Below are 22,208 nucleotides of genomic sequence, written 5' to 3'. Positions count from 1 at the left end.
GCAATCTTTCACTTTGATAATTATAGACGAATGATCCACAAGTAATATGAGATAAATAAAAAATAAAAGTATCCATAAATAAGACATCACAAGAATCATTAGTCAAAACTCCATATATGGATCTATTATTACACCAAGAGAAATAAGATCCGAGGAAATCAGCATTTAAAAGATCAACGTAAAATAAAGTATTAAATTACACTGAAAAGAAAAAAAAAAAAGACATTGAAGAATTTTAATATTTATATATGTTTATTATAATATTGGAATGGCAAACTTGTTAATTTAATGCTTGGCAAGGATACAAAAGTTTCATTTTGATTAGGAACGGAAGCGTATTCGTCCCACGTGTCATATTAGAGAAGTACTTAGAAATCTGTATCCTGTTCTCAACACGATCGCCGAACCTTTTGACCCTCTAAGAAACGCTCCCACTAATTTCTTATTTCTCCGTCTCACTTCTCGCTTCTGCTGAGCGAAGACGAAAGAGCCGAAGGGAGCCCCGAAACCCTAAAAGAGATCGATTCTTGTGCAGTTAGGGTTCGCACTCGTAACAATTCACAGCGCCTCGGAGCATTTGAGTATTGAACTGGGTGTCCTACTATTCGTTTTCACTCTTTGTACCATGGAGGATTGACAGGTAGAAGTGAAGGCAGGGGCGGAAGACCTTAGTTGCTCTGATCTATCCGTCCGATCGAAATCTTGGATTTCGCCGAGCCGAGTCGTCTGCGGACCGTATCTGAGGAGCGGAATTCGGAGACAGTGTAATCTTCTTTTTTTATATTAGAATCTGCAAATTTAGTTATCGACGCTGTGTAGGTTACTTCTGTCAGCTGTCTTTTCTCGTGAATTTCTAGTTTTTCTAATTTTATTGTAAATAACTCGGTGTATGGAGAGAGGAATTGTTTTAAGTTCCGTCTTGATTTATTTCGTGTTGCAGATTTGTGTTCTGAGGCAGGTTGATGGGGATAAATTGGGGAGAGTAGTCTTTTTCTTCTTCTTCTTCTTCTTCTTCTTCTTCTTCTTCTTTTGTATTAGAATCTGCAAATTCAGTTGTTGACTCTCTCTCGGTTATTTTTGTTAGTTGTCTTTTTGTTATAAGTTCTGAGTTTCCCTCTTTGGTTTTAAAGAAGTCAGAGTTTGAGATGGAAATTCTTTTCAAGTTCTTTCTTGATTCATTTCCTGTTGCATATTTGTGATAATTATGGAGGAAGCAGCAGGTAGGTCTTTATAGTGTGCATTAAGTTGTGGTGTGGGTTGGACTTCATTCTGAGAGGCGTCTGCTTCTAGTAGGATCTGACTTTTTATTCTTTGTTGGTGATGCTCATCTTTTACAGTTCAGTTGTTTTTCGTGAACATAACAAGCCCAAAGAAATAAGACAGTGAGGAACACCACTAGCAGAGGTTTGGCAATATCCGGAAAATGTCAGAGTTCCTTGACCTAGAAACGCAAGATGGGGTGCGAATGACCTGGAACATGCTTCCAGGCACAAAGCAAGAAGCTTTGGGTTGCGTCATACCAGTTGCTGCTATCTACACTCCTCTCAAACCAATTCCTGACATGCCAGTCCTGCCTTACTCGCCTCTTAGATGCCGCATCTGCCGCTCCATCCTCAATCCTTTCTCCATTGTGGACTATGTTGCCAAGATCTGGGTATGCCCATTCTGCTTTCAGCGCAACCACTTTCCTCAACACTATTTGTCAATATCGGAGGACAACCTTCCTGCTGAGCTTTTCCCTCAATACACAACCATTGAGTATGCATCCTCCATTGAGACTGGCTCGAAGATCCCTTCAGTGTTCCTCTTTGTTGTTGATACATGTATGATTGAGGAGGAGATTGTGTTCTTGAAGTCAGCCTTGTCGCAGGCTATTGAGCTGTTGCCAGAGAATTCTCTTGTTGGCTTAATCACTTTTGGGACTTACGTACAGGTGATTAACATCTAGCAGTTAACTCTGTATCTGAAACTTTTTTTTTTCTTGTTAGTATCAAATTATTTATATCTTATATGCAGGTCCATGAGTTAGGTTTCGGGCATATGCCAAAATCCTATGTTTTCAAAGGGTCGAAAGAGTACACAAAGGAACAACTCTTGGACCAAATGTGTTTTTTTGCAGGGAAGGCAAGACCAAATGTTGGAGTGATTGCGGGCCCCAGGGATGGACTGTCATCAGAGAGTGTTGGCAGATTCCTTTTACCTGCCTCTGAGTGCGAGTTTGTCTTGAACTCAGTTAAGTTTTTGGACCTAATATATATCTTATATAGAGGGGTTCCTGTTGCTTTAATGATTGAAAAACAAAAGAGTTAGCATCACTGTATAAAGGGGTTTATGTTGCTTATATGATCGAAAAATAAAAAGCATTAGAATCATTATGTACTTATATATTGAAGTAATAAAGGGCAAGCTTGTTCAGAAACTCTTGCCACTCTGGAGCATTAGGAGGGTTAAGTGTATATGTTCTTGTCTGCACACATATATTTTGTGATTTAAATATATGATATCTGCATCATTGTTGATCTATCTTACTTTCAGGTAAGGTCATGCATGCTCTTTCCATATATATGATAAGTCGATTTATACTCAAAATTCATGGATGGTTCAAATGATTAACTTTGTGATGAATGATTTGTAAAATAATGTCTTTTGTCAAATTTAATCACACTGATAATTTTTTTGCTTGGTACTATGCTTTCCATAAAACATTCTTTTGTTTTGTATAATGTAATATAAGGATATGGTGATTTTACATGTTTGTGCAGGTACCTTTGCATTTTCCTGGTTTTTGGTTTGTTATCTGATGTAAACATTAACAATGAAGATGCTGATGTCCAATCTTTGGGTTCTGACTGGATGTGTAGGTTCTAGAAGAACTACAGAGAGATCCTTGGCCTGTCCCAGCTGACCAACGTGCTTCAAGATGCACCAGCACGGCACTAAGTATTGCAGCTAGTTTGTTAGGTCTCTGTGTTCCTGGTACAGGAGCTAGAATTATGGCTTTTGTTGGTGGTCCGTCTACAGAGGGAACAGGCTCTGTAAGTGTTTTTCATATAAATCATCTCATGGATCTTACTTTCTTGTGCCTCTACTTCTGATGATAGAAATCTTACTTGAACCGAGTTATCACACTGGATATCAGATACAGATGTTATATCTTTCTAACTTAATGCTCCCATTGATTTGACAAGGTCTTGGAATTTTATTCGGTATGGCTTTTGTGGTCAAATGCTAGTTTCTTTTTAAAAAATTGAAACAAGGAGGCCCTTCTTTCCTTGCTGAAGAGTTATGTCTGGTAATTGAAAGATATGCAGAATTTAGTTTCTTTAAATATTCAGGTTGTTAAATATTAATGTGGAGTCAAAAGTACAAATGGATTACAAACCTACTTGCCATAGAGTGCGAAACCTACATTACAAGAAAAGAAACACTGCTAATGCTCAAAACTCTTATAGTTCTGGTAACATGATAAACAAACACTATTCATGGAGGTAAAACTCTATGTGCTTGAAAATATGAAAATTTCTTGAACATGGCTCATTGAAACTTAAAAGCATAATCCTCATAATATTATAGTTTAGTTTTGATTACATAATTCGTAGAACCAGTAATTTGGTAGTGGTATGTGATAATAATGTGAACTGACTGTCAAGCATCTCTGCCTAATGCAGCACATTCCTCATCATGCTATACTAAACTATTGAGGTTAAAGTATCATGTATTTAAAATTTTTCTTCTTCATTTTATATATTTTTTGAGTGGTGATTGTTCATATTCAGTATTAGTTGGGCCACAGTACTTTAATAAAGAAACATGTTGGTGTTTCAACTTTCAATAATCTTCAATCTGGTTTATAGGTTGATTTTGAAAATTTTGCCTCCAAAGGGTGGTGGGACCATTTTTATCAAATCACATTTATGGAGCTGGTGTTACATCTTAAATGGAGAACCTTTTTCTCATATTTTGCTTGTAGTTCACCCCAGCTTGGTTTCTGGATTATTTCCATCATAAGATGAATTTTTTATGGCCTTGAAGGTTGCTGCAGGAAAATGTTTGCTTTCTTGTTGAAGTTCCTTTGCCATTGTTTACAAGTTACATGTTTACATTATCTTTTCCTTTCTTTTATCTTTCCTTATATGTTCCTAAATGCCCTCCGGATGCTTGCAGATCGTATCAAAGAATCTTTCTGAGCCAATTCGTTCTCACAAAGACCTTGATAAAGGAGCTGCTCCACTTTATAATAAAGCTGTGAAATTCTATGAGGCACTTTCAAAGCAACTTGCGCATCAAGGTCATGTATTGGATTTGTTTGCTTGTGCACTTGACCAGGTGAGTGCTTCCAGATTTTGATTTTAAACATCTCATTGAATTTTCAGCTGGTATAATTTTCTCCTAGTCTTCAAGTTGAGAGTGTCTTAGTTTGACTCTTAAAAGAGTGTTTTTTTTGTTTCTTAATTGATGGTTGTCCTTGGTTTTTTAGATTTTTTATCTTAATAATACATGAAAGTACATTTTTGAAAATTGTTATAAACCATATGTCAAAAACAGCATCAATTGGAATATAGTGTATGGAAGATATAACACCATCGTACGTGCCTGTCGAGGTTGTGGCAGTATTCTATATAACGTTATTTGATAGTTGTTGCTGATATTGCAGCAGCAACAACTTTGATCCTAGGTTAGAGCTGTTTTCTAGCTTAGGAATACTGCTGCAGCTGCTCTAGCTGTAACAACTTTACTCCTATATAGAGCCATATTCCAGCATGATACTACTTCTGCGAAGTAGTAGCAGTTCTCCAATGACAGTATCCTTCTGTGCTGCTACTGCAGCAGCAACAGCTTTGCTCTCAGGTAAAGCCAGCTATTTGCTGCCTTAGTATTAGTAATACTGTACTACGACTATAATATGTTGCAACTTTACTCCTATTTAGAGCAATTTGCTAGGTTAATACTACTCTGCTACTGTGTAACAGCAGTTTTTCTCTTATAAAGAGCTATTTGTTAGCTTAGTTCCAGTTGGAACAGCTTTGTTCCTATTTAGAGCTATTTGTTAGCTTAGTACTAATATTGCAGCAGCAAATTTTTATACTTCGCATCAACTTTTCTCTCACATAGAGTTATTTGCTAGTTTGTTACTAGTAGTATTATATTACTACTACGACAACATCAACCTTGCTCCTACAAAGAGTTATTTTCTAGCTTTGTACTAGTGCATTAGTGTACTACTATGTCTCCAGCATCAACAGTAGCTGCTTTGTTCCTATATGGAGCTATTTGCTAGCTTCGTACTAAATAATGCCATAGTACTACTGCAATAGCTCTGTTAGTATATTGAATTGTTCAATAGTGTAATATTACTACAGTTGAAGTAGCAGCTTTGGTCTAGCAGCATTGACTTTTTGTACTACTACAGCAGCAGTAGCTTTCCTCTGGTATAACTATTTGCTAATTTATTAATTAGTACTGGCAGTATTCTACTAATACAATAATACTGTATAAGCAGTATCATTGCTCATATATGGAGAAATTTGTTAGCTTTTAGTATGTTGTATTACTGCAGCTATTTCCTAGCGTACTATTACTAATCTTGTACTAGTACTGTTGCTATAACTTTACTCCTATAGAACTAAATGCTAGCTTAGTGTTATTACTATAGCATCAATAACTTTGCTTCTTTATAGAAGCTATTTGCCAGCTATGTACTGCTACTGGATCAATTGCTTTTTCTTCTGTTCCTATTTGCTAGCTTTGTTTTGAGTGCAGAGTTTAAGAATGAGAAGCTATATTTTGCTTAATACTGAGGACCCAGAGAGATAGAGAGAGAGAGAGAACAATCAGATAAAACTCTGTTGGGAGGGCTGCACATGTGGTTGGATTCAGACCAGAGATGATAGTGGATTGGCACTGGTACTAAAGATGATATGCTTTGCAGTATGCCAGGTATACTGGACAGAATGCCTAGTACTGTAAGTGTACTGGACTGTGTGTCTGTAGGTTAAGTATATCAGGTGGTATGTTTGTAGGTTAAGTGTATCAGGCAGTATGTTTGTAGGTTAAACGTATCAGATGGTATGCTGAGCAGGGTAAGTGTACCGTATGGTATGCCCGACTTATAAAGGTGAGAATTGCTGTTGGCACACCAGTTGACCCTTGGTCAGGTAAATACTGATCTGTATCAATTTATACAGTTGAAATTAAAATATTTGCTTCATCATCGTATAAATTTTCAGGAATTTGATGTTTCGTAATCGATGACTGTTCAGTATGAAAAATGATGAATCCACCCATTCATTAAGCAACAAAATTGAGAACAAAAAAATGGAGCAGTGCCGAATACCATGGGATGAAGAAAATTTCTGTGGCATATGAAAGCGAGATGTCATAGAGTTTCTTTTTGGCTTTTTCCTATAACATTCTTTCTTCGTCTTTTATTTTTCTGTTTGTGTACATCAGAGGAAATTTGGTGTTGGCGTTGAGGAACTTATGGTTATCCTTACTTGCTAATGCTTTCTTAAATGTTCAGCTTTTAGGTTTTGTAACCATTCGTTTCAACCTTCAATTGTAATTTGATTTATTTTGGCCTAGCATTTGGTCAAAAGCTTTCAAGTTCAATATGACATCGTCTTAGGGAAATTATCTTGTGCCTTGGTTCTGAAGTGATCAATGTATGAAATCATGGTAATGCCTTTGGTATTAGAGCTTTTTCTCAATTCACCATGATGTAGATAGGATGTCATTGTGGACGGGAGTGTGTTTGATTGTCAGATGTGTCCTTGATGGTGTCTGGGGGAAGACAATCTTATGATTACATTGGTCCATTTGACAGTTATATGAGCACCACAAACCTGTAGGAAAAAAATATATTTGCAAATATGATACACAATGAAGGATTTTGTTGCTTCATTTGAGTAGTTCATGTATTGTTATTGAGTACTCTGAGATGTGAAATATTGTCAAGATAAACAATTTCAAGCATTTCTGACATGACCATGATTAAAATGGAATTGCCCTTTATATTTCTTTTGAAATGTTCTAGACAATGCTCTTAATTACTGTAGATTTTGTTTACTTCTGAAGGGGCAATCTGGGTCCGCTAATTTGTGGAATATATTGTGAAGATGCTGGTACTTTTGAGGATTTACTGTGTTTTCTCTGTTATATAAGTTCACACTTAACAGTTTCTCTTTTAGGTTGGGGTGGCAGAGCTTAAAGTTGCAGTTGAAAGGACTGGAGGTATTGTGGTTCTTGCAGAAAGTTTTGGACACTCTGTTTTCAAGGATTCACTGCGACGCATTTTTCAGTCAGCTGAGTATGATCTTGGTCTAGCATTCAAGTAAGGTTCCTCCCTTGAGAAACTGTATTTGTTTATAATTTAAACTTGTATCCTATTTAATTCTATCTGTCTTTTAACTTTTTGTGGATTCTGAGCCATAACTTAGCATATTAGATGCTTTTCCAAGTAGGTAATACCATCACTTACTGTTGTTATTTTCTTTGGTGTTGATTGTGGGGTTTCTTTGGGGATGTGGTGTGGGTTGAAAATTTGGTTCCTGCAGTGGTGTATTTGAGGTTAACTGCTCAAAGGATCTGAAAGTCCAGGGCATCATTGGTCCTTGTGCTTCTCTTGATAAGGTGGGTTGATATGAAGGTTGAAGTTCACAGTTCACACTATCATTTAATTTGGTTATAATGTTGGTTATTGGTGTTTTTGAACAGAAGGGGCCTTTGTGCGCTGAAACAATTGTTGGTCAGGGAAACACAAGTGCCTGGAAGATGTGCGGCCTTGATAAAAAGACATCGTTATGTTTGATATTTGAGATTGTGAGAAAAGATGGTCCAGAAACAAATGCTCAACCTACAAGCAATCAATTTTATTTCCAATTTTTGACATAGTATGGGTGATATACTTTCTTATTTTCTATTTTGTTGTGTTATTTTACTATCTGGACAGCTGTGGACTTTTTGACAGACGTTAAAGATCTTTCTGCAGTTATCAACATAGCGATGGCCAGATGAGATTACGTGCAACCACTCTGTCCAGAAGATGGGTGGCAGGTCCTGGCAGTACACAGGTTAACTTGGACTACATTTTCTGCATTTGCTGTTGTTTAATATGCTATGCGTATGTTGTCTACATATCAATGTTGATTAGTTCTGTATAGCAAAGAAGTAATTATACCACGACTTGTCTTCTACAAGCTGCTTTTTTTTGGGCTTAAATAATGCTCGAGTTACTTTTTATATGAAAAAGATGAAGTGATTGCATTCACATTTTTTATTTGCTATTTTTGCTGACCCTTTAAAATTATAAAGATTCTGAGTATCTTGATGAATCTTATTAGATAAAGAGAAATAGACAACAAACTATTTAATTAGCCACATGAAATCATTCTTGATTGCATGTCGAACCCTGAATGTGGGCTTGAATCATGCTGCTGACTTTAACAGGTACTGTTAAGAAGGATATCTGAATGTTCTGATTGAACACCATGCTCTGTTTTAACAAAGGCAATCCTGGGAATTGCTCCTTTACAAGTTTTGATTCAATATATTGCATGTAGGTAGACATTTTCCATGTGGGATTTGTTGATTTGGGGCATAAATTTATTATTGATTCATTAATTTTATCTATATCTGTTATTGGATTGGTATATCTATATATATAGGTTGATCAGTTTTATATATTGGAAAAGAGTACTTGTTGCTCTGCTGGATTCCCTTAATATTTGTAGGTTGATTCAAACCTTGAAAAGATTATACCTTAAGCTATTCAATCATAGATCTTACTTCTGTTATATTAAGCTTTGATGTAACTTTTGTTATATTAGACTTTTAAGTGTCAGCAAGACGTGGCGTTGTTTTTCTTGGAATGATTCCGAGTCTCCATTTTTAATATCCAATTTCTGTACTATTTAAAGAAAACTTGCACATCATAATGATTTGGCATTATTTTGTCACTTAAGATTTATACTAACTGTTATGTGAATTATCATTTTCTAGAATCAGGTTTCTATATCAGTTTTTATTCTTTTGTGGTTATAATTTGATGTTGGTGCAGAAAGTTTTCATTTATTTGGAAGGAGTCTGTGATAGAGTTCATAAATATTTATTTTGGGGCCTTTTAGAAAATAAAAGTGGATCCAGCAATTATATCAATGTGATAAAAGGATATTCTTGATAAAGAGGTAATTGATATTATGACTTTAAGGGTTGTGATTAATTAGTTTCCTTGGCGAAATTGTGGATCACCTTTACGTTCTTACTTCACATTGGTGATGGACACATTAACTATCCATATACATGATAGACTCCAGGATATATGTTATTTACTGCCAATTAGAGAGTTTAGTTGCAATTAATTCTATATTTGAGTTGTGGGACAAATATTAAAATTTAAAGTATTTTATATTAATAAGGATTAATACTGAATATATGAAATGTGGTTAAGATGGATGAAAAACAAGTTTTTGTAAGTAAAAGTTTTAAATATTTTGAATACATTATTCAACAGGTTGTAGAGTTTGATGATGAAAATATTATACATAGTTAAAACTAAGTGATTAAAATGGAAAAAGTTCATTGGGGATTTCGCATGAACATGTCATGCTCAAATTAGAGTGTTATATGCATAAGAATCCACATGTATTAAAAGGCTTTATAGTTGATGAATAACTTAGTGCACTTTGATAGAAATTGAAATGAGGTAAGATTGACTAAGATACTATGAATATGTATAAAGGAGGTATTGATATTGTGGTTAACTGTGGCTAGACGAGATTAGTTGATTAGAATTAGTAGTGCAAGAAGATTATGGTGGTAGATATAAGAAGAATTTACTATGAACAAATAAAAGGAGAGTTGAATGCTGTTGACTGAATTGGAAATATTGCATTACATGAAGCTCAATGACGAGGTGACCCCAAATAATTGGGAGTTCTTTTGTTGATGCAGGTTAAAGAAGTTGTTACTTGTTTAGTAAATTCTTATATGATTAGTATGAAGAAGAAAGAAACTAGTTCAACATAAGATGATGCTAAGAACTAGAATTTTGATTAAGAAAAGGATTATTTTCAATTTTTTTTCAGTATCTTCTGCCAAAATGCTCATATGGATTACATTCCTCCATAACGTTCAACTTGAATATAAAGAAATATGGGATATTCGTGAGTTATAAATACAAATATGGGATATTCATATTCCATATATGGAATATGAACATATTCATATTCGTGACTTATAAATACAAATATAAATATGAACATATTTATAAATATAAATACAAGTATAAATATGAACATATTCATATAAATATGAATATAAATATAAATATGAACATAAATACAAATATAAATATAAATATGAACATAAATATAAATATAAATATAAATATAAATATAAATATAAATATAAATATAAATATAAATATAAATACAAATATAAATATGAACATATATTCATATTCGTGAGTTACAAATACAAATATAAACTCAATTTTGTGAGTTCGTGGACTAACCTATTAAAAGTTATAAATACAAATATGGGATATTCATGACACCCCAGTATGGTTCTGCATTGGAAGTGGGAGAAAAATTGAGTTTGTTTATAGGACAAACTGGGTCTATTACTTTAAAATTGAGTTTGTTTATTGGCAAGTGGTTGGAACCTACTAGGCATATGGAAGATGGGCGCGCCATTTCTTGTCATACTTGTATCAACTATGTGATCAAGTACAGAGGACATCTAACCATTTCTGGAGACCAATTGGAAACTTCAAAATGGATGTTTCCTGAACAGATATTTACGGTCATTTGGAGATGCATCTTAATCTTTATGATTGAGTCAAGCCCTTCTGTACTGAAGAGTGCTTACACAGTGAATAATCTTTTCTGTACTTTTGTAGGATTTGGTATCTGGATTTGACCAAGAAGCTGCTGCTGCAGTCATGGCACGCCTGGTTTCTTTCAAGATGGAAACAGAGGTATGCTTTATTGTTTGAATTTATTGCATCAGAGGTAACAATTAACAATCATATTCTTTGTTTACATTGATAGTTCTAAAGGCTAAAGCTGACACTATGTATAGAATTGTTGGTGATTCAGCTGCTAAATTTCGGTGAATAATACCTGAGAGCAGGGTTTGCCATACCGAATCATACCGCCCGGTACGGGCGGTACGTACCGGTCCGACAGGCCAACGGTACGCGGACCGTTACGTACCGGTCCGACAGGCCAACGGTACGCGGTCCGACAGGCTAAAGCTGACACTATGTATAGAATTGCCTGTAGCAATGCAGCAGTGACTGTAGCAGTGCTATAGTGCACTGCGCAGGGCTACAGTGCACTGTAGCCCTGCGCAGTGCACTGTAGTACTGCTATTTGATTGTAGCTCTGTACCGGTGCACTGCAGCCCTGCACAGTTCAGTGCTACAGTGCTCGGTGCACCTGGGTGTACCGCTCGGTACACCGTACCGTACCGGTACCGAGCCCAGGTCGAAATACCGGTACAGTACTGTCACGACCTTAGCTGGTTTTGCCTAAGGCGTGCGGCACCCTTGCGTGTCCGTCCGCAAAGGTCAGCCTCCCCGAAGCCTCCCATTGTCCCTTAGGACCACCAAAAGAGAGAACGGGTTAGAGAGAACGCCTCAAATGGGATCCACAAGCAAACATGTCCGAAAAACACTTCATAGACAATGCAAATTACAAACAGACTTTACAAGCTCTGAACAGTGGCACAACAAAGGGTAAAATGGTCCATTACAGATCGAGAAGCTCTCTCACGTGTCCACATGACACAACCTTTATTTACAAGCCTAAAGAGGCCACCATCCCAACTAAAGTGGGACTATTAAGCCTTCGGCCGCCCCTCTACATTCTGTACAAGGCATGAACATGCCAAAAGACACGGACATATATAAGCATTACATCAAACACCCTGTTTCAAAGTTTTTCCGTGACATTCTCCCCCACTTATACCTTCGACGTCCTCGTCGAAGCCTTTGTGAACACTGCAACTCTTCGCCTTTGCTGAGTTTTCAATCTTCTGCTCCAGCTGCAATGCGCCTCCTGGCTCCCAGCTGCTCTCCGCTGCTGTTTTTGAGTAGTCGAACCTTTGATCCGCCATGCTGCTTCAACTCGCCAATGACTCTGACTCTGGTGTGGGGTTGGCGGAGTTGTGTTGATCCTCGTTGATTCCTGCGGATCTCCCGGATGAAGGAAAAGACCATCCTTACTGCGCCAGTCTCTCAGAAATTCCACATGCTGCTTGAACTGGGTGGATGCTTGTTGGAGCTTTAACGAGCATCGTCTCGCAAACTTCTGAAGTTTTGGGTCCTTCCTCCACAAAATCTGCTCATTGACTCTTCTTTCAGTTAGTTGTCATATCCAAGTAGGTTCGCATCACTTCCGCTTTCGATTGGCATTTCGTTGGGAAATGAAGCGGACAATCTACTCTCAGTAGCACTGATCACCGTTGGTGAGGATTTGACAACTATTGTCTTCCATTATCTTCGAAGGGTCTTTGAACTTGTGCAGAGCTCCTCTGCTGGATAGATAAGAGAATTGGGGTACTCGGTTTCGCCCATCCTCTTAAGAGTTGAGAAGGCAAAGGTTACTTGACTTCGCCCGCCTCCTCGAGGTTGTACTTCACGCATCGAGCTGGTTACTAGTCTTCGCCTGCTCTTTGCTCACACTTCTGAAGCACTTGAAGTGTTTGCACTCCTTGCATTGAGTTAGTTACTGTGATTCACCTTCTCAAAGCCATTGAACTTCTGGAATGCAGGAAGTTTCCACCCCAACTTGGAGTAATTCTCTGATAGATGAGGTCGCCTCTGGGATTGTACCGTCTTCTCCATCAACCCTGCCGCCTACTCCACTGAGTAGCAAAGGTACAGCACCACGTACTGCCTGCTTCGTTCCTTGGTCGTGCACTCTTGCATGACCCGAAGTCCTTCACTTACGGCTGTCTTGATGAGAAGCACACTGACACCGGTCTTACGAAGTTCCTCGGCCTCTGCCCTTCAGCCTTGTCCCGGTACTTGGAGATTGCCTCTGCATGCTCCACCTCCTCGGCCCCTTTCACGACCAAACGCTCTCCCTCCGTGAGAGCAAGGGATCAATGACTTGCACGGAAGTCCCGCCTCTGCGGTACCATGGCGCTGCAATGCCCATGGCCCTACTATCCGTCGCCTCGCATCTGCATCCCTTTTCTTCACGATCAGTAGACATGTCTCTGTGGCACTCCTCTGAGTCCACCTCCATTCTAACTGATGCTTGATTTTGGGTAGCTAAGTCCCTCTGGACTCGTCGTCGCTTCCTCGCCCCTTTCGACCCCTTGCTTCAACACCTCTGTGTTCTCCACGCAGCTCCTTCTGGTCGATGGAAAGACAGACTGCACTCCCATGCATGGCCTTTGCCATCGCATTGTAGGGTTTGCACCGATTCTGTTCTCCATAGCTTCCTTGGTAGCAACGTTCGCTTACTCGGCCTTGTCCTCTGACTTGCCGGGCTCCCTTAAGCGAATATGAGCTCTGGAGCAGTCCAACTCTCCAGCTGCTTCGATCATACCTCTGCATGCTCAAGTCCCTCCCATGGAACTCACTGGTACTTGCATTCGAACTTTTCCCTTGGTGGAACCCAGCCCCCATATGCTGATGACCAAGGTTTTCATCCGATGCAAAATTCGGTGCACGCCTGGAAGACCCGCCTCTGCGGTACCATGGCCTTCACTCCTTGAATCCATAGCCCTTCTTGCCGTCGTGTTGTTCACCGAAGCGGAGCTCCCAGTAGCTCCCGATCATGCCTCCATATGATCACATCCCTCATGGGACACACTGGTGTGTATCGCATTGCCACGAACTGTTCCACCACGATCCGCTGCACCATGTCGCCTCCTGGTGACATCTCCATTGCCTTCTGATCCTTGGGGAATAAACTCGAATTGTGAACCCTCCATGTGTGGCCTCTGCCAATACATCGCCAGGTCTCTTCCACCTTCGAGTTTGTTCGCTCCTTTGGCAATCGACCTTCATCCACCCACTCTTGGGTCACACCTAGATGAAGCACCGCTCTAGGACAGTCCGTCGCCTAGTAGCTCCCGAAGTCCCCCGACTTCGCTGCAATTGGTGCACCATTGTCTGGATCCTGGGCCTCTGCCCCTACCAGCACAATCTCCGCTGCGCACCGCTTCCTTCATAGCAACTCGAATGGCAACACTGTGGCATATTCTTCAAGAGTACCCGCCTCTGCGTCCTCTTGCCCCGTGCTAAGGCCATCTGAACCCAACTTCGCCTCCGCAAATTGAGTCGCCTTAGTTCCTCCCTCAAATGCTTCTCCGAGATAAGGTGCATGTGCCCCGAAGCCCCCTTCGTCTTTGGCACCATGCAAGATGAGTTCGCTCCAACAGAATGAATGGCCCATGGAACAACATGATCCTACTCTTGCCTCTGCAAGAGTCCATGTCCTTGACCTCTGTCTAAGGAAAGCACTGTGCCTCTGCTCCATGTTCCACCTTCTATGCTGGCTCCCTTCATGCGGCTTGGGTACTTCGCCAAGTTACACCCAAGTTGCCCCGCTCCTCGCTTCTGCATTGAGTCGATGGTGGCCCTCGTGCCCACCATTCCACGGGTCAGCCCTCCCTTGAGTCTGATTTCATATCGACTCTAAGTGTGCCTTCATTTGTGTTGCTACCCCACTTGATCTCGTAATGCATCCACCAATGCATTCTCTCAAGCGAGATCATGCGACGACTCCTCGCCGCTTGCTCAGTCCATCGAGCTTCGTGGAGTTGTTGTTTATTGAGGTACACCTCCTCAACATGTGAAGTCCGTCTCACATGATTCTCCCTCTGGAGAGCCGGGACTTATCCCTCCTGGATAACTATCCCATTTGAGCAACATCTCTCTTCGTTTCGGAGACCACCATCCCCGACTACTCCGATCTGCTGAACAAACTGTGCATTGCTCTGCCTCCTGCAAACGCACTTGCTAGATTGCAACTCCCCGTCAATACAGCCCCCACTGCACCCCTCAAGGCCTAGCAACATGCTGAACTCATTGCACACTTCAGCCGCCTACGGACGTATCCTTCACATGCCGAAGAGAAAGTTTCAATGCTCCATGGTGCCGAGTCTCGGCCGCCTTGGGATGGCCACGAACATTCCGTCGTCCGCATACAAGCCCATGCATGAGTACCAAAATCTTCGAGTTAGCAATTCCCCTCACCTCTGTGAGCTTTGCATAACTCTTTTGGTCGTTGAGCAACTCTTTCCACCTTGCATGGTCTCATTCTTGCCAAGCGCCTCGCTTGCCTAGAGCACCATCAAGTATAGTTGTCAACGTTGAGTCGTAGCTCAAACTCAGCCATCCCAACCTTTGTGCGCTCCAAATTCTTCCAAGCTTGCCTGTTCTCGTGGTGCCTCTTGCGCGAAGGGTTGGCCATTCCTCTGAATACCAATCTCGGATGCCCGCTCCTCTGAGCGACTCCTTTCCCTACATCTCCATGCCCGTTTTCCCTCAAACGGTCGCGCGTGTGCTGATTGCCCTCAACGCAGCCCCGCTAGGTCCCCCACGTTTGCATGTCAAGTGTTTCTATGAGTGCTTGTCCCGCTCTGATACCAAATGTCACGACCTTAGCTGGTTTTGCCTAAGGCGTGCGGCACCCTTGCGTGTCCGTCCGCAAAGGTCAGCCTCCCCGAAGCCTCCCATTGTCCCTTAGGACCACCAAAAGAGAGAACGGGTTAGAGAGAACGCCTCAAACGGGATCCACAAGCAAACATGTCCGAAAAACACTTCATAGACAATGCAAATTACAAACAGACTTTACAAGCTCTGAACAGTGGCACAACAAAGGGTAAAATGGTCCATTACAGACCGAGAAGCTCTCTCACGTGTCCACATGACACAACCTTTTACAAGCCTAAAGAGGCCACCATCCCAACTAAAGTGGGACTATTAAGCCTTCGGCCGCCCCTCTACATTCTGTACAAGGCATGAACATGCCAAAAGACACGGACATATATAAGCATTACATCAAACACCCTGTTTCAAAGTTTGTCCGTGACAGTACGGTATTGCGAACCTTGCCTGAGAGTATGTGTAAAATTTATAACCAACTTATGACTTTTTTAACTAAAATGGTGATATCGTGCCTTAAGTTGAGTTTGGATAGGGTAATATTTTATTTTGTATCTGATATGAAATACTTTGTTGCAATACATTGGCGATAATACAAGTCACAAAACCAAAAGAAAATTTAATGCATCTGTACAACTGAAAGGAAATTTATATCTGGTGATACGTCTCTGGAATGCTGTTGGAGGATTAAAATTGATGTTCTTGTCAGGTTTTGTACTAGTAAAATCAAAATGTGATTTGTAAAATTTAGAAATAGGCCTTCATAATTAACCATTTTTTAGGGTCAAGGATATTTTCTTGATTTATTTACTGTTACCTTTTCAATTTTACCATATTGATGGTCTTATTAATAATTATAATGTTTGTAATATATTTATGTGACCAATTCCTATCAGCTTGTTTCTCGTAAGAGATAAGAAAACACTTTGCTTTTTTTGGTGTTTCATATTTTGATGCCCTGATAAATGACTTGTCTGGATTTGTTTTTGTAGGCTGATTTTGATCCAATACGATGGCTTGATCGATCGTTGATACGTTTGTGTTCCAAGTTTGGAGATTACCAGAAAGACAGTCCATCCTCTTTCAGCTTATCTCCACGCTTATCAATATTTCCTCAATTTATGTTCCACTTGAGGCGTTCTCAGTTTGTCCAGGCATGACAAAAATATTTGATTTCAAACTGGACAACTGACAAGTCTCATGCATTATTCTCCGAGTTGTTCTATAGAATACAAATTTCCACTCTGATCTTAATACCTTTGTTATATTTCATGAAGGTCTTTAACAATAGTCCTGATGAGACAGCATACTATAGGATGATCCTGAATAGAGAGAATGTTGCAAATGCAGTTGTTATGATCCAGCCATCACTAATATCTTACTCCTTCCATTCTGCCCCTGAGCCTGTTCTTCTGGATGTAACTGCAATTGCTGCCGATAGGATTCTGCTGTTGGATTCTTATTTTACGGTGGTTGTATTTCATGGAATAAGCATTGCACAATGGCGAAATGCTGGCTACCAAAATCAACCTGAGCATGAGGTGATCTAATCATAAATGTTACATTTTTTAATTTTTGACCTTCAGATTTCTTGTCAATTACAAGAAGCCATGCAATCGTAAAAAAAACGATCTACTTCAATTGTAATATCATTTGATTTTAGAATAATATAATTATAAAAGCTGATAAATGTGCAAGTCACATGCATGTGAATACTTATCCAACATGACTAGTTGGTCTCAGTTTGGAAGTCCATATGCATCTAGAATGTACTATATGGAACTGTCAGTTCTGGTGATTTCTACCTTCACATTTCATAGTTACATTAGCAATGAACATAGGTTTTCCTGTTTAAACTTGATATCTTACTGCTGGTTTGAAGCAATCGTTTTATAGTTTATCAATCTTGCTGCTCTGCATAGGTGCCTGTCAGAAAGGTGCTCTAACTTATCTTGAATAATACATAAATTTTGTTGGTAATGTGCATTATCCATCTATTGTGGTTAACTATTTTTGTTTATTCACTTTCTGGTTTCTCATATATTTTCTATAAATTGGTGAATACATGGACTGGTACTGCTTGGTTTTTATTTTATTTAGTGTTGTATTTTCTTTACAGACATTTGCTCATTTACTTCAAGCTCCACGCGATGAGGCAGATGCAATAACAAAGGAGCGATTTCCTGTTCCTCGTTTGGTCGTTTGTGATCAACATGGCTCCCAGGTCACTTTCTCTCCAATTTTCTAAATTTAGTTGGCTCTTTTTAACTTTAATGTGTTCCTGTCAATGGTCATTAGGACTGCTTGTTTTTATGCATATATGAACAATAATTATTCCAAGGCATACTAAAGAGTAGATTTTCAACTAACTATAAGCACGAAAAAAAGAAAACAAGGTCAACCTTTTGAAGCCAATGTACTGCAATTATTTGGATTAATTATTATCTTGGGATATAATCCCTAAATGTGCTGTCTGCAACTTTATTACATGATAAGTGAACAATGTATTATTATTTTATTCGTTTAGTGTTATTTTGGTGGTCCCCAAGAGTAGGGTTCAATTTATGTGAAAAAGAAAATAAAATTTAGAGTTCTTTAACATGTGTATCATAGAACAAAGCAATTTAGCAAGTTGATTTTTGTTCTATGTAAAATGGTATGGATGGACTCAATCTAGAAGTCTCACAAGAAACATTCTTATTTAGTATCATCGAAGTGATTGAAGATTAGAGCAGTCTTGCTATGGTCTATAATGTGAAAACCCTTGAAGCTTGGACTTGTCCTTTACATGCACTGCACACATGTTCACACGAAATGACACAGATTCTAGCATTGGGTTTGCATCCAATTTTGCCAGATTCAGCTGCGTAGTTTAAAAACTGGTGGGCCTTGGTTGAATTTAGCCAATCCAGACCAGAATTGGCCAGTTTCAACTAGTTGTTGATTTTTCATTACTGATGAAGAAGAGGCAGATAATCATTATAGCTGGAGAAGAAAAAGCAGAGAAGAAACCTACCTCCATTGCACTGCTGTTGCCCTGCTATAGCTACTACTAAGCTGTCTTGCCACAGCCATGTTGCTGTCATCATCATGTTGCCCTGCTGATACTGCCATTGAGCTTCCATGGTGTTGTTTGCTGCATAAGAAATTGAGAGGGCTTGAGAAAATTAGGAATCCAGGAGTGTAGTTCACAGGAGATATCTAATGATCTTCATGGGTTAGCATCCAGGATCTGCTTTTCTTTTATAGATTAAAGGAGACAACAAAAATTTTAGTATTCACATAATTGTAATATTTTCTGTGTATGCAATTAAAATACAATATTAAAAATTTAAATATAAACTTACATAATTAATTTGTGTCATCTCTTTTCATTCTACATACTTCTAGATGTTTTAATTTGGACCCATTTCCACTGTTTTAATCTTAAACTTGGATTCTTTACCAATATTGCATCCTAAATTGAGGTAGTGGTTTACCAGAAACTAAGATTCATATCCATGCCTCACCTATCTACCCTGAGTCTGAGTAATTTGGCAAAAACTGCTAAAGGTTTCTGTTGAATATTGTTAATGCTGATGCTTGATGCTTGATGCTACTCTAAAGGGCAGCAATAGTTATAAAGTTTTCCCGACTCTTTTGTTAGGATCAAGAGCACTAAGAGAGGGGGGGGGTGAATTAGTGCAGCGGAAAACTTTCGATGTTTAAAACTGCATTCGTACGATGAAATCGTTTCCGACGTAAAATTGTTTTTTGAAACTTAACTTGAAAGCGAGTTCGTATAGGAGTGCAGCAAAGGTAAAGAAGAAGTAGAGCATATATGGAGGTTTGCAGTAAGGTAAGCAGCAAGAATAAATGCAAACCAGAGAACACCGCAATTTTAGAGTGGTTCGGTCAATCTTGAATTAGTGCAGCGGAAAACTTTTGATGTTTAAAACTGCGTTCGTACGATGAAATCATTTCCGACGTAAAATCGTTTTCTGAAACTTAACTTGAAAGCAAGTTCGTATAGGAGTGCAGCAAAGGTAAAGAGGAAGTAGAGCACATATGGAGGTTTGCAGTAAGGTAAGTAGCAAGAATAAATGCAAACCAGAGAGCACTGCAATTTTAGAGTGGTTCGGTCAATCTTGACCTACATCCACTTTTGGCTTCCTCCTCCGACGAGGTCACCGACGTCCACTAGAGGCCTTCCTTCAATAGGCGAAGGCCAACCACCCTTTTACAGTTTCACTCTTTTTGACGGGCTTAGGAGACAACCCTTACAGAATTTCTCTCCTCTCTTGAAAGCTCAAAACTTGGAAGAAAAGAGGGAGAACTTCTAGCCTTTACAACACTTTTGAGCTCTAAAAATGATAGAGTAAGATTGGATTTTCGGTGTCTATTGGTTGCCCTTTCATGCAGGAAAGGGTAGGGTATATATAGGCCCCAAACTGGTTTGAATTTGGAGCTAAAAAATGTCACCTCCTGGATTTCTGGGGTCTTGGCGGTACTACCTCCTGACTGGGGCGGTACAACCGCCTGGCAGCTCGGAGACTGAGCCTCTGGGCGGTGCCACCGCTTATCAGGGGCGGTTGCACCGCTTGGCAGAGCTCAGAGACCGAGCTCAGGCAGTTCCACCGCCTGTCAGGGGCGGTTGCACCGCCCAGTCTCGCTCGGAGACTGAGCCCAGGCGGTGCCACCGCCTGACTAGGGCGGTTGCACCGCCCAGCTTTCCTGGGAGACCATCTCCTGGGCGGTGGCATCGCCAACCCTGGCGGTGCCACCGCCTCGCAGGAATTCTGGTCCGAATGGGTTGATCAATTTGGCCCAATTGCCCCCAGATTAAGTTAATGGGATCACCTCCCATTCCTAACTTAATCTAAATGCTAACTACGATATTTCTTAAGACATTTACTGCAACTTGCTCCGGTGCGTTAATCGCTTCTTCCGGCAAGCTTCCAGCGAACATCCGAAGAACCTTCGGCGATGCTCCGGCGGACTTCCGGCCAACTCCTGGACTTGCGACGATCCACTTGGCGAGTTCCGATGAGCTTCTTTGGCAAGCTCCTGGACTTCTCGGATTTGTTCCCGCAGAACCTCCGACGACAATTCGAACTTCCGCTGAACTCTCGAACTCCCAACGTGATCATAATCTTGACTCCGGCGCAACTCCTGCTGCATGTCTTGCTTCCATCATAGTTAATCCTGCACATATAAAACAAAACTTCGATCGAGACAATTAATCCTAAGCAATTAATCAAGTTGTCCGGCATGTCATTGGTCCCTTGATGCTTCGTCCGATTATTCGGCGCATCGTCCTCTCCTGCGGCCTATTGCCCAATCGGTCAGTTGACTCTGCAACTCCAATATCCTTGGCACAATACCCGTTCTTCTTGGCCCGATGTCCGAGTCCACGGCCCGAAGCCTTCTGTCGATACGTCGACCGATCCACCGACCCGACGTTCAATCTTCTGACATGTTCCTCCGGCACAACATGATTTTTTCTGCTTTAATTGTCTCATCCTGATCGAAGCATCCTGTGTCAATCAAAACGCAGATTAAAACATAAATACATATCAAGTGATTTCATCTTCAAAATACAAGATTCAACATCTTTTTGCTAGATGAACTAAATGACAATATAGAATATTAAGATGATTGTTTCTTTATGTCTTCCATTGTTTGTTTGATGCATTGTGTAGAAGCCCGAGGGTAACTGTTACAAATATTTGTTTATATGTATCTCCACCAAATTGGCATTTAGAGAGGTGATATAGTAGCTTCAAGTGCCAAGTTAGAACTTGCTAAATAATGGAAAGCTTATTTTGATAAAGCACTATGCATTTTACAAAACACATTTTGTTCAGGAGTTTCCTATTTTGATGGATTTTTAAATATGACATTGTAGTCATAGAGCATGAGTCTGTCTCAAGATGTTTGAGCTTTGTTTTTGGTCTTATACGCATAGAAGTTACTGCTGCAATGGATTTTATGCTTGGTTAGAATTGCATATTAGATAACAGACACATCACTCCTTTTTTTCATTTAGTTTTCTGCCGTTTAATTTACTTGCCACAACCAATTTTTAATAAATCAGTTCCATGTTAAGCTTGATTAGTGGAAGATCACTACAAATTTAGGCCGATTGATAAAAAAAATAATTTGATATTTAATATTTCAGGCTCGATTTCTTTTGGTGAAATTGAATCCATCAGTCACATACAACTCTGACAATCCTCCGCCGCCTGGTGGAGATATCATATTCACAGATGATGTTAGCTTCCAGGTTTTCTTGGATCATCTTCAGCGTCTTGCAGTTCAGTAACAATATGGTGTTAGAGCAGTACCTATTTCGTCTCGCATCTCATTATTCATTGTACGGTAAGGAAAGCAAAGCGTGACCCACTGTTAGTCCCTGGGTAGGCTTTTGAAAATTTATCAGCTTCTCTGTTTGAGGATTTGTCTTTTGCTCTAATCGTTTGTAAATGTTTTTGTATGTACACATTATCTGTATTCCCTGGTGGTGGTGTCACATAAAAGATGTCATTTACGATATAGCTTGTTGGTATAAAATTTCCACATCAGACCATTGGCGATATTGTTA

The 22,208-nt window shown here is 39.7% G+C and overlaps 1 protein-coding gene across 2 annotated transcripts; it reads left to right on the top strand.

The window, feature by feature from the left end:
• The first annotated feature begins 447 nt into the window (after nt 1-447).
• Nucleotides 448-22,208, top strand: LOC103974120 (protein transport protein SEC23 C). 2 transcript variants are annotated; one of them, XM_009388878.3, is made up of 14 exons: nt 448-764; nt 1,338-1,933; nt 2,017-2,232; nt 2,862-3,035; nt 4,165-4,326; nt 7,188-7,330; nt 7,554-7,629; nt 7,714-7,889; nt 7,988-8,069; nt 10,898-10,975; nt 16,618-16,779; nt 16,903-17,166; nt 17,745-17,849; nt 21,786-22,208. In XM_009388878.3, exons 2-14 carry the CDS (start codon nt 1,424-1,426, stop codon nt 21,927-21,929), a joined length of 2,292 nt encoding a protein of 763 aa, XP_009387153.1. In that variant the 5' UTR covers nt 448-764; nt 1,338-1,423; the 3' UTR covers nt 21,930-22,208. The 2 variants fall into 2 exon arrangements, with proteins under 2 accessions (XP_009387153.1, XP_065019840.1); XM_065163768.1 differs by lacking the exon at nt 10,898-10,975 and having other exon boundaries at nt 625-764; nt 21,786-22,161.

Source organism: Musa acuminata, chromosome BXJ3-8 (genome assembly GCF_036884655.1).
Source record: "Musa acuminata AAA Group cultivar baxijiao chromosome BXJ3-8, Cavendish_Baxijiao_AAA, whole genome shotgun sequence".
Lineage (NCBI taxonomy): Eukaryota > Viridiplantae > Streptophyta > Magnoliopsida > Zingiberales > Musaceae > Musa > Musa acuminata.
Note: the sequence above shows the minus strand (reverse complement) of the source record. Positions and strands in the feature narration are given on the sequence as shown.